Source organism: Desmodus rotundus, chromosome 10, assembly GCF_022682495.2.
Source record: "Desmodus rotundus isolate HL8 chromosome 10, HLdesRot8A.1, whole genome shotgun sequence".
Classification (NCBI taxonomy): domain Eukaryota; kingdom Metazoa; phylum Chordata; class Mammalia; order Chiroptera; family Phyllostomidae; genus Desmodus; species Desmodus rotundus.
The window spans coordinates 103,268,592-103,281,704 of record NC_071396.1 but is presented as its reverse complement, the minus strand read 5'-3'; the positions used below and the strand labels follow the sequence as shown (position 1 = coordinate 103,281,704).

Sequence of the window (13,113 nt, the reverse complement as noted above, 5' to 3'; positions counted from 1 at the left end):
AAATGAACACCTACAGTTCTATTCTGGCTGTGCAGAGGTTTAGGGACAGGAATTCCTCTTCCCAAGACTTTCAAATCAAACGCAGATTGACCCCACCATTTATGAAGCCCATCTCCCTGGCTCCTCCTGTGTTACAAAGTCCTTCCTCTGGGGGAGCCTGTGGTATTGGTTTTTATGGCCTTCTGGTAGCCCCAGATCCCCCAGTTCCCTAGCTGCCGTCTCTCCTGGTTAACTTCCCCCTGTACCTGGTTCTCTCTCCCTCCCCACCTAAGGAGAATTTACTTTCCCGGATTTCAGCAGACTTTTGAGGGCGGGGAAGATGTGGTTCCTAGATCAAATCTCCAAACCGGGAGTATCTTTTTAGTTCTCACACTCAAACAGGAAGACCACACTGAGTTACACCTACTTCGCACATGACTCCCTTGAGGTGAAGCAATACTTACTGCTCAGGGTGGGGGCAGGAGGGAAAGCTTGAAAGGAAACTGCACAGAAGTTCCTCTTGCCAGGCAGACTCAAACATCTGAGGCTCACCACACCACTAACTACGTGATGAATTTCTGTGGGCGACTGTAGGTAAAGCACTCTTTGGGAACTCATGTAAGATGTTCAAGACCTGGCAATAATCTCCCATTTTTTACTACTTTCTATCCATTTAAAGTGGAAGTCTCTGGACAGCAGAAACCATGGGGACCCTGTCTTCTCTATTTCAAACACAGAACTGGATTGGAGAGAATGGTCCCACTAAAAGGTGCCTGCTGAAGAAAATGAGTTAAAATGCAACATTGTGCTGTGGCTCAGTGGATTGAGTGCCAGCCTGAAAACCAAAGGGTCCCCGGTTTGATTCCCAGTCAAGGCACAGGCCTAGGTTGCAGGTCATGTCCCGAGTAGGGGACACGTGAGAAGCAACCACACATTGATGTTTCTCTCCCTCCCCCTCTGTCTAAAAATAAATAAACATGCCCTGACTGGTGTAGCTCACTGGATTGAGCACAGGCCTATGAACCAAAGGGTCACAGGTTCGATTCCTAGTCAGGGCACATGGCTGGGTTGTGGGCCAGGTCCCCAGTAGGGGGCACACGAGAGGCAACCACACATTGGTGTTTCTCTCCCTCTCTTTATCCCTTCCCCTCTCTCTAAAAACAAATAAACAAAATCTTTAAAGAAAACCACATTAAAATACTTTAAAATAAATAAATCTTTAAAAAATATAATGTAACGTTATAGTTATGTCACCAATACTCAGTAGCTTACATAATAAAAAAAATAAACACAGAAAAGAATGGTGATAATTTTTAATGGTTTACAGCTATAGCATCCAGTTATATGTGTATATATACATGTATAAATATACACACAGACCATAAATATTCATATGGCAAAATACATCTACCACTAGGTACACACACACACACAATAAAACCTTTGCAACTATATAAACTAACAGCCATAAGTAATACTGAAGAAAAGTAGATACTGAGGTATTTTTTTTAATCTAAAGTGACTATAGCCTATATATCAGCGATTTTCAACCAGTGTGCCACAAGAATTTTTAAAACATGTAATACATTACTATTTAGTCAGAGGCACTGACCTCTTTTCCCTTAGAATGTCAAGTTAAAAAAAGGACAACAGCCAACACAATAGCTGTCCAATTGAATGACTCAAAAGTATAACTATTTTTTGTCCGACCAGCAAAAATATATGTATTTTTTGATGTGCTGCAGAATTTCAGTCATTCGTTTATGTGAACCATGAAATGGAAAAGGTTGGAAATCACTGGCCTATATTCAAACATTCTTAATGTAGAAGTTCAAGTAGTTATAAAACTCTTCTTTAAAAAGTAACAAAAACTTTGTGTCATGACCTAAAACTAACTACTGGAAATTTTTAAACTTAACAAAAAATATTTAAATTATAAATAGGTAAAATAAATAAGATTATTCTTTCTGAAATGTAATCATGTTTTAATATATATTTGGGGACTTTTTAAAAAATGGAATGACTGAAACTCTTCTCTGAATCTACATATTACTTTAATGCAAATTTTATATTTATTGCTTTTCCAGAATGAAAATCTCATGTATATATATGGGATCGATCTACTCTTCTTTAAAAAAATTAAAAAGTATATCATATACACCTAAAACTAATACAAAATAAAACTGAATGTAAACTGTAAGTAAACATAAAAAACTTTTTAAAGTATACCCCAGTTATGAAAACATGCTTAATTTCTCTTTTAAAAATCATTTTTATACAGTACACACTGACTAGTATGAACAACAGCATTTTACAGATTTTAGAAACTTCTTTAGAAACATTTTCTTAGTTACCTTAGAATATTTGTTTTACTAAGTTAATCATAGCAGTAAAAAGTCCAATTCACTTTTTTAAATTATCCATAGTTATCCAAAATACCGATGCTTTTTATCTTTTAATATTCAACCTGTAAGAATTTTACTGGCACCAAGTAATACTCACACTTTGGTCAAATATTTTCAAATTACATACTTTCCCATTAAACCCAAAAGGAACATTTTATGAGAGGTCATCTGAACAGAAGCAATACGTTTTAAGTCAAAAGAAACAAATTATCTAATTATTCTCTATGTTGTAGTGACCTATAACATCAACATTCACTGTGACATTCGGTGTTCTCAGACAAAATTTTTACTGTGAACAAGATAATATATATATAAACCAAGTATTATACATCATCCTGGAGCTGTCGACCCAAAGTAGACAAACACCAAACCTATTCCATTTCTTGGCCCCGCCCACACGCTAGTCATTTACGAACTCCTCTTACACTGGGCTGGACATTAACCTTCTGAAAAGTAACAGAACAATCCTCTAAGCAAAACCAAAATGTATAAATAGTTCATTCCATATTTTCAATGCTCTTCCATCCTTGCTTTAAAATAAACAAAGCAGTTTTGTAATGTCCGGACACCCCACAGAATGACTTCTGAAATGTATTCCGTCTTCACTAACAAGGTCACCCAAAGCAACTGAGAGCTCCTCCACATTCTTCTCTAGGATAAGGCAATCCCTCCTGTAACAGGTGAAATATGGCAAATCCCGTCTGAAGGAAGTCTCCGCATTAGGAGGTTTCTGAAGCAGTCAGGTTCCTAGGTGGAAGAGTTTGGATATCAGATTTAGAAGTTTCTGCCGGAAATTCAGTTTGTCTCCAATTCTCCTTAACTGAAGGGCACACTCAACTTCAGCCTCTGAAAAGGAACACAAAACATTGAAATTAAATTGACGGCACTCCAAACTGTAACCAGCAAGAGTGACAAGTTGAATATTTATCCCATGAGGCAATTCTCTTATCATTAGCTTATGTGCACCTGTTTTCTGAATGTGAGATGGAACACACAGAACAGATAAACACGTGACTCATAAACAACAACAAAAGTTGAACAAACAGCCCTGGCTGGTGGCACTCAATGTATTGAGTGCTGGCCTGCGAACCAAAGGGTGGCTGGTTCGATTCCCAGTCAGGGCACATGCCTGGGGGTTGCGGGCCAGGTCCCCAGGTGGAGCGCATATGAGAGGCCATAGAGAAATCAGTGTGACTGTTTCTCTAGCACACTGATGTTTCTCTCCCTCTCCTCCCTCCTTTCCCCTCTTTGTAAAAATAAATAATACATATATATTTTTTAAAGTTGAACAAAGACATGACATTTACTTTGAAAGCTTACTTTTAAAACAGCATCTGGGATGAGGCAAATACAAACATCTAACATGTCAACACAGCAGTTAGTGAGACATTGTCAGCTTCAGATGATGTCATCCTTTTTTCTCTCACTTAAGGTTGGTGGGAGGAACGGAAGTCAATTCTAAACTCTCTTCTACCGATTTGAAGTCGGGTTGTATGGCAATAATTCACAGCTCAGATTATGTACTCATTAATAGGCAAATCTAACTGTATTCTTTTCTTCAATTAAAACACTCTGAAATTTTCTCATAAAAGACTCAAACTTGTACTCCAAAAGTAAGTCCACATTCCCTAAAATAAGTTAAAAGTTTACATTTTCCTCTAAGTCAAATTCTTCCAACAAACCCAACCTCTACCAATCCATTGCCTGTAGGGAGATGAGTGAAGGAGAAAATAAGTAATGTTTAATTCACCTGTTTATTACTTTTTAGAATAGAGAAGGTGTGATTAACTGAATGTTAATTTAAGAAACATAATCATCTAATTTTCAAATAAATGTTTTAAGTAAGGGAAATTAACATCAAATCTATACTGACAATAATTTCAATTTTCTTGGATATTATAGAGAGCAACTCAGGGTCTTTTGGTCCACTTGAAAAAGATCACAGTGATGAAGATTTAAAATCATTACGACTACAAATTGAAATCAGGTTTAGTTTGTAAACAGACCCTGCAGGGACCCAATTTAGGCTCAAAATAACTAAAAACTGTAAATGTATATAATAAAGTGGATTACTCTCTCTACAAGAGCTAGGTAAAATTTTCATAATACCTAACAACAGACATAATAAATATTGTAAGATGCCTTTCTTTACAGATTACAGAGTTAAACATTTTGACAAAGACATAGTTTTTAGTGAGCGGCATGTATTAACATACCACCCTAAAAAAATTATGATTTTGCATACAACTTTGGAAGCCCTGAATTATAAGAAAAATTATTCCTTTCACCCAAAAAAGGCAGAAAACAGCTCATAGGTGTTTCCTGAGTCTCTTTGTTACAGTCACACATCTATAAATGTATTAATCAAAAAATCTGTAATCATGGATGTTAACTAAACTTCACTATATATATATATACATATATATATTATACTTCGCCATATATACACGTATCAAACCATTGTGTTGTACACTTAAAATTAATACATTGTTTTATGTCCCTTGTATCTCAACTTACATAAAGTATTACCTAAACAAGTTTAAGTGGGACCTTCTTTGTTATTGGGAAGTTGGATGGGTGAAGGTTATGCACAAGTTTGGACCTTTTCAAAACATGGTCAGAACTATTGGGCATCACAAAGGCGGACAAAGTTTTTTCACTCCCAAGCAAGGGCCAGGGAGGGCAGCCCACTTGGCCATGTTCACATTGCCCGTACGCTACTTCCTCGGCATGCGCTCCATACAATGAAAGCAGGTTGGGCGGGGGGCAGCTACACTTGCTGATGTAATAGCAGCATGACCGCACATATGGTTAAATCCAAAGCCTTGCTGCCTCCTTGCTACTGCCCCTTAGCCTTGTTTGATAAGATCTAGAAAGAGAGCCAGGTACGGCTCAGTAGGTTGGGTGTCCTCCCGCACACCGAAAGGCCCCTGGGTTGGATTTCCTGAAAGGCTGCTGATTCAATTCCCTAAAAGGTCGCTAGTTCGGGGCGGGAGGAAGGCAACCAGTGATGTTTCTCTCCCTCTCTTTCTCCTTCCCTTCCCCGCTCTAAATTTTTTTAATAATTATTTTTATAAAGAGGGCTGGGGGTAGGGGCTGACCTCAAAAGTCATTTGATGGGGCAATTGGGGGGTGGGGGGAGAATTGGATGGATTTTAACAAATGGGAACCAACTCCGTTTCTCCTATACCCTCTCTGCACCTAATTAAAATGTTACATAGTGTAACTTTAAAAAGCAGCAAGACTTCCTGGGCCCCTGAACGCAACGGTCCCTGCGAGGCCCCCACAACCCTCCATCCGTCCTTTGTGGAAGAGCTGTTGTGATGGTAGAAAGCGTTATCTCGGCTTTTGTTCGCGTTGGGGGTGGAGGGAGTGATAACGCCCAGCGCGGGGCCCTCCGAGGTCCACGACTCCGGAGAAAGAGGACTGTCTTAGGCAGCGCTGGGAGGCCAGGTGGCTCCAAGAGCTTATCCCGTCCCCACCTGCCACGAGGAGGACTTTCTCCTCCTGGCTGACGCCCGCACTTGTCCCTTTTCTCCCCGTGACCCCGGGGCAGGGCAAGTGGGGACGGAAGGCAGGCGAAGAAGAGGCGTTCTGCAGACGCTGAAGTACAGCTGCATGCCAGTACCACACCGGGATCCCTACCTCGCCGTGGCCACGGTCTTGGGTAAAACCTCTGAAGAACTTCCAGAAGGCGCCCCGAAAGCACGTGCAAGGGCGCAGACCTGGCGGGACCTTGAGGCCCCAAATAGACAGGCTGAACCCGCCCCGACCGAGACCTCCACCCCGGTCCCGGCCCCCGCCCCGGCGAGGATCCCCGCGGGCCCCGTCCGGTCCCTACCTGCCGGGGCCCGCGTGGGGCTCGGCTGCGCGTTCTTACGCGCTTTCTTTCCAGGCATCTCTGGCGGGAACTCTGCTGCAGACCCCGGGGAAACTCAGTCCCCCAACCTTGAGTCTGCAGGAGGCGAGCTGCGAGCGGGGCGGTCGGGCGGGACCGGGATGGAGAAAAGACTCAGTGCGCGCTCGAGAACCTCTCAGGTCCTGGAATGGCTACGAACCCGAAAGCCCGAGCTTTTATCTCCTGGGACTCCCCGGGTGACGAACCGAAACTTGACGCCGAGCCCGCCCCTCTCTCCGCCCCTCGGGCCACTGCAGTCCGAGGAGCGCGCGCAGAGGTTTGGGCGGGTCGGGGAACTCCGCGCCGCCTCCCGAGACCTGCTGCGGCACGTTCCCGGCCCGCGGCCGCAGCACACGGCGCTCGCCGGCTGAGACCCTGCGCAGCCCCGAAAGTACATCCCTAACAAACCGGCCTCGGGGAGCAGGGGGTCGGGACCGAGAATGCCGTCGCGTCGGCTGCAGTTGCCACTGAGTCCCGGAGTCGCGCCAGGAGGTTGGGGGTGGGGAGGACGGGATTTTCATCTTTATCATAAACGCGCAATTAGAGACTTCTGTAAACAAACCCCAGAAAGAGCTCGGAAAAAAGAGAGATTTCACACTTAAGAGTGCGGGTAGTTTCGGGGAGTGAAATGAGAACTTTAATAACATGAGGAATGATGCCAGAGGCCGTGTTCGTAAATAAAGTACCGATTGAAACTGTTGGGAAGTTAACTACACTTTGAAACCCAGGAGCAAGCAAACACACACCGCTTTGATTTGGCTGGGGTGCGTGTATGTTGTTGTTGTTTTGTTGTTTGGATGGGGAGAGGGAGGGGCTAGTTCTCGGCCCCTCCGGGGCGGGACTGTGATTTAAAAAGTAGAGCGTATTCCTTCTGGATATTGTTCTTTCTGGATGCTTAGTAACATTAAAAAGAAAACAGGTCATCATATAGATAACTTTAAAATGCTTTTGCGGAGGGAAGCATGAGATATCCGGGAATATGAAGTTATTTGCAAGAGGTTTGGCTGGCCCTTGAATAATTAATTTCATTGCTGGAAAGAGGAGTGATTCGGTCCAATTACAGTGAGAGCTGCTTAATGCTCGGGGCTTACTCAAGCAGGCTTTTCTTTTCTTTTCTTTTCTTTTTATCCTGTCCTCAAAACAACCCTGCAAAGCTGCAGTTCTTAAAAACATGGCCACTGGACAGGTGCGAAACCATGAGGGGAATTGCCCAAGCTCATGCAGGCAGAACACAGTACCAGGATCTGGGCCCAGGCGCGTCTGCCTGGTGCAAGCCCTTGCGCACTGCGGCTTTGGCGTTAATCGCAGGTTCTGAGAAAGAGTGTTCTTAGATTTTCCGCGCTATTTAACGGAGAGGTTGCAAATAGGCTGCTTAGAGCTGTGTGGCTTCCTAGGAGTGTTAGGTTTCGTTGACTCCCTAGGTTGGTCTGCAAAATGTCTTATGAACATTTGAATTGCTTGCCAACATTTCCCGTTGAGAGACTGCACTAAAAACCTAGATTTCTGGCGTCCTTCGAAAAATCAGAAGCTCTCGCAACCCCGGATCCCTTTTCCAAACGTGCCGAGCAGACTGGAAGTGGTGGCTGCCCCGTCCCTTAGAGAGGAGTCGGGCGGGAGGGGCCACACTCCCTGCTGTTTGTTTTCTCATTTACATTATCTGGCCTCAGTAGGCAGCAGAGCTTGTTTATTTACCTGCAATCATTCAATCAACACAAATGTGCAGGTATTTATTTTGGCTTGCTTCTGCAGAAGTATAGACAACGCTATAAGCATGGAACAAAACTGCTTTTGAGTTTTAACAACTTAGTATTGAGTGTGATAAACACTGGGATTAAGAGAATTCAGTTTTTCAGCACGTGGTACAGGAAGCTCTGTGACCATGGGGCCTCCAAATCTGTTATCTGGAACCTGGTATCCAAAAACCACTGGGCCCTACTTCGCATGGCTCATTCTGACCGACTTAATACTCAAGGAAAACCATTGCCTTCCTGGTTGGATAAATTAGTAAACTTTCTGATCAAATAGAGCCTGCTGAAAGGCAATGGATACATTCCACAGAAGAAAAACAAATTATGTCATTGTTTACCTACAAAAGGGTGTGTCAGTACTGTTCTCTAACATTATCATTACAAAAGGTTGTTCGTCACATGGCCCATACAAACCTTAGGCAAGTAAAGAAAAGGGAGGAGCAAGTGGGGGAGGTGGGCATCCGAGATGGGTCAAAATCGCCATTTATGGAGGACTTTTTAAGATGCTGGATTTGAGACAGTTCACAAACTCTCTTTCAGATCTAACATTCTAGTAAGGAAATTTGAAGCTGGATGTGAAAATGTTCTCTTAACTGTACGCTTTTCTGGAAAAGTGATCCATCACTTCATGAGAGCTTGCAAGGAATATAAAATCTAGGCATATTTTTGGCCACCAGAGCTGACAAAATAAAAATTTATCATAAAGCACTGGAATCCCCTATTATCTGTTTTTTGGTTTGGTTTTGTTTTGTTTAATAAAAAGGACTGGTGAGGTCATTTTTTTAAACTACTACCAGATATCAGTTTTCATAGAAACCAAGTTCCAAAATGACCATACAAATCGGGCCATGGCTGTGTTGTCACTTACAGTGTGAAAAAAATTACTGAAAAACAAAACAGCCATCGTGATTAGTAATAGAGTAGTCATTCACATATTTCATGCAGAAATGGGATTTGGCAGGAAGACGAGAAGACGTGAGAGATGAGTGAGCGAACTTAAAGGAAGCCTGTGAAGATATGCGTAGGGCGTAAACCAAAAGGGGACTTGCTTTTTGTTTTGTGTTGTGTTGTTTTTCCTGGAGAGCATGTGGGTTAACGTGTCATCAGCGTGATGCATCCATCGGTTAGACCTCTGTTTTAAGACCGACCCTGGGCTAGGCTCTGGGGCGACAAGTGCTCCCTCCCCGAGGAAACTGCATCAAAGCCTCACAAATTCAATGTGTGTGAGACTCCCTTGGTAGCAGGCACTTCTGATTCTGGAGATCTGGCTGGTCTTGCAGTTCTGCTTCTTACACAAACTCGGATGATGCCGATGCATTTGGTCTATGGACACCACCTGCAGTAGCAAGGCTAGAGAGTGATGCAGGTGCGTACACAGGCGAGTACGACGAGATAGGCAGCAGGGCTGTGCCAGAGAAAGTATGGCAGACTATGGGAGGGCAAGTAAGCAGGAAAGGGCATCTACATAGGGACCATGGGGGCATAAATAGGAGTTGGCCAAGCAATGAGGCCAAAGAGAAGAAGGATGTTCCATGCAGAGAGTGAAGAGCTGTGTGAGGTGGAAAATGGTGAGAGGTAAGTGGGGAGAGAAGCCACCTGAGGAGTGTGGGTATTTTTGTGGGGGTGTCAGGGGAGACCGCTGAAGGTTTTAAGCAGGTGGGTGATGTGATCAGACTCTAGAAAGCTCCCTCTAGCTGCAGTGTGCCTAAATCAGCTGAGCTGAGACAGCGTGACAAGTGAGGATTCTGTGAGAATTCTCATACAAGATGGTAATGTCGGCAAAGTCACTGTTTCCACCGCTGTCTTGTAACAATGTCCTTATTTCCTGACTAGGATAGGACCAGATTCTATTAGAGCAAGACTGGATGTTTGCAGTATAAACATAATCAAAATAGCCCTGTATTGGTTTGTGAGGGCTGCCATAACAAAGTACCACAGACTGGGTGGTTTGAAACAATAGAAATGTATTCTGGCACCGTCTGGAGGCTAGACGTCTGACATCCAGGGCTTGGCAGGGCCACACTCTCACTGAGGACTCCAGGACAGGATCCTCCTTGGCCTGTCCCACTTCGGGTGGGGGCCTGCAGTCCGTGGCAGTCCTTAGAGATCTGTCACTCCTGTGTCTGCCATGGTCTTTCCACGGCCTCCTCCTCTGTGTGTCTTTGTCCAAATGTCCCTGTTCTTATAAGGACAGCAGTCACTGCATCAGGGTCCTGCCAACCCAGGATGACCTCATTGTAACTTGATTACATCTGCAGTGACCCTATTTTCAAAGAAGGTCACATTCCCAGGTTGGTATCTGTGGGGAGCCCGGGGAGCGGGGAGTTAGGACTTCAACATATCTTTTGAGGGACACAGTTCAACCCCTAACATCTGTCTTTATCAGCTGCCTTTTCAAAAATGTTCTATGTACACACTTTTCATCCTATTTTCAATTTGCACAGTTTACAACCAAAAGGCTGTTAGTAAAGTGGACAGTGGATTTAAGCAGCCTGAAATAAGCTCACAAGCAGTAAAGATAAGAAATAAGATGCCTTCTGAGGAAACAGGTGTAGAACATCTGTCAGCCACAGAAAACATGCGTACCCTGCACATTCTTCGTTGTGGATTGTGCTAGGAGCCCCCTGCCCTCTCCACCCCACCTAGGCTTGCCACTCACGAGGTCAAACAAGTTTTCAAGGAATCCTTGGTGGAGCTTGAAAAGAGATTTAATTTCTATTACTGTGACATATAAGCACATTATAAAGTGTGGAAGACAGAGGAGAAAAAAAATTTCATCTCCCAAAGTTTCTACTCTTCATTTTATCCTCCCCTGTTTGCTAATTGTTTCGGGATTGTCACAGATAACGGTCATCAGGCACGTATGTGCCTTTTCACTGCCGGATTCTAGAAGAGAAGGAGGCAGCATGTGGTTCAACAATACCAGTGGGGAAATGGGGGTACTGCCTGGATATTTAAATCAGCTGAATTATTGATTTTCAACAGGTAAATAAATCCAACTAGTTTGGAGGGTTTAATGAAAGAAACTACTAATAAATACTCCTTGTTAGAATATACTTATTATGATACAATTATTTTTAGGTAGTTATCGAATGGCTACTAGGAAGGTAATTCAGTCTTACAGGGAGTAGCAAGCAATATCGTCTGAGTGTAATCCACATAAATACATCCTCTGAATCAATTGATGCGGTTATTTCAAATGCAGACCTGACCTCAGACTAACAAATCGAAACCGTGGAAATATTCGTATTAACAAGCTTCTAAGACGATGTTGGTACACCGACGAAATGACAAAAATCATGTTAGAAGTGATACCTGACCTCAAGGAGATTCTATTTTTTAAAAAATAAAATATTATGAATTGACAACAAACAATTGAAAGTGGATTCTAATTTTATGGAACGCTAACACATGGAAATATTTGTATAAGACAGTGAAGTAAAAATAATTCGTACTTTGTATACCTCACCATTTAAACAAACTGTGTAGAAGAAGGAAAAGGGGGGGGGATTGTTATCCTTGGAAGTAAAAGAAGCCACAACCTCCAGGAAAAATAGGCTTTAAAAAAGGGCTAAAACCACACAGCTGCCCCGTGGCGTCTGCCCCATGCAGGGGGAAGTGGCAGAACTGAAGGGTGTGATGGTCACAACCCGCAGGAGGCAGAAGGGGCAACAGAAAGACACAGGGGAAGGCACGGGGAACTAGGAGATCGTGTGAGTGTCTGGAAGCCTGGAGAGTTACTACCAGCAAACGGAGCTGTTATCTGGCTGTACGGGTAATTGATAGGTGCGGCCTTTGGTGGGAGGTACAGTTTCACTCCTGCACACAGACTTGGAAAATGATGAAGGCTGTGTTCTAGATAACCATCATTTATGCCTATTTAGTCCACCAACAGCACCCGCCCCGTGGACTGAGTATCACTGATATAGAGGAACTGTGAGCCTTGGGAATGCAGCGGGACAACAACGCATGTGATACCAACCTCCCCTGGCCTTTCTTCCTCAAACTCACTGAGTTCCTTCCTGCTTCTGAGCTGTATTCCTTGCCACTGACTCTGCCTAGAATGCTCTTGCTTCTGATCTTTCCATGTCCAGGTACTTTAGACCATTCAGGTCTCAGAACAAATGCTATTTTCTCAGAAAGTCCCTCTATCTTCCTGAAATTGCCCTTCTCCCATCCAAAGGTCTATCTACTATAAAATCTATTTTATTTAGTTGTCTGACTTGTTTATTGTCTACTTCCCCTTTTGAAGTCAAAATCCACGTGAGCTCAGACCCTCTGTGTCTTGTTCTTCAGTATTCCTGGTGCCTAGCCCCACAGTGCTAGGCTCACGGCAGACATTCAACAAATGCAGTGTTTGTGGAGTGAACGCATGACCGTTGTGCAGCATGTTGAGAAGAACTTTGCACTTTCAAACAGTTTTATGGACTAGGTTTTTCCTTCTCCACACACAGATGAGAACACTAAAGCTAAAAGAGGCAAAATCATTTGCCTAAATTCACAGAGCAATGAAGAAAACGAGTAACCACTGTAATAGACCTAGTCTCACTCTACACCTATTCATTGCAGCTATTGGTTGACAAGAACAGTTGAAAATAATGAGAACAAAGCACAGATACTGGGCATTGAAACAACGAACATCACCTAATTATTACCTAAAAGTTTATTACTTAAAAGTTTTATTCCCTAAAAGTTTTATTCCCTAACATGTTCTAATTATTTCTTAAAAGTTTATTATTACCTAAAATTTTCTAATTATTACCTAAAAGTATTTTTACCTAAAAGTTTCTATGAGTCAGGAATTCAGAACTTGCTTCTGTTGATGACTCTGGCCCAGGACCTCACATGAGGTTGTGGTGACGTTGTTGGCTGGCATCGCGTGGCATTGCCATCAGCTGGCTGCTCCTAGAGGATCTGCTTCTTGAGTGACTCACCTATGTGGCTTGCAAGTTGGTGCCAGCCATTGGCAGTGGGTCTCAGTTCCTTCTCACGTGGACCTCTCCGGAGGGCTGCTTGAGTGTCTTCTCAATGTACATGACTTCTCCCAGAGGGAGTGATCCAAGAGCCTCACTTTTTTTTTCTA

The 13,113-nt window shown here is 43.3% G+C and overlaps 1 protein-coding gene across 1 annotated transcript; it reads right to left on the bottom strand.

The window, feature by feature from the left end:
• Nucleotides 1–1,281: 1,281 nt before the first annotated feature.
• On the bottom strand, nt 1,282–6,456 carry PMAIP1 (phorbol-12-myristate-13-acetate-induced protein 1). The gene is made up of 2 exons (XM_053913403.1): nt 6,226–6,456; nt 1,282–3,230 (listed from the first exon to the last, which is right to left on the bottom strand). Exons 1-2 carry the CDS (start codon nt 6,281–6,283, stop codon nt 3,124–3,126), a joined length of 165 nt encoding a protein of 54 aa, XP_053769378.1. The 5' UTR covers nt 6,284–6,456; the 3' UTR covers nt 1,282–3,123.
• Nucleotides 6,457–13,113: the final 6,657 nt, after the last annotated feature.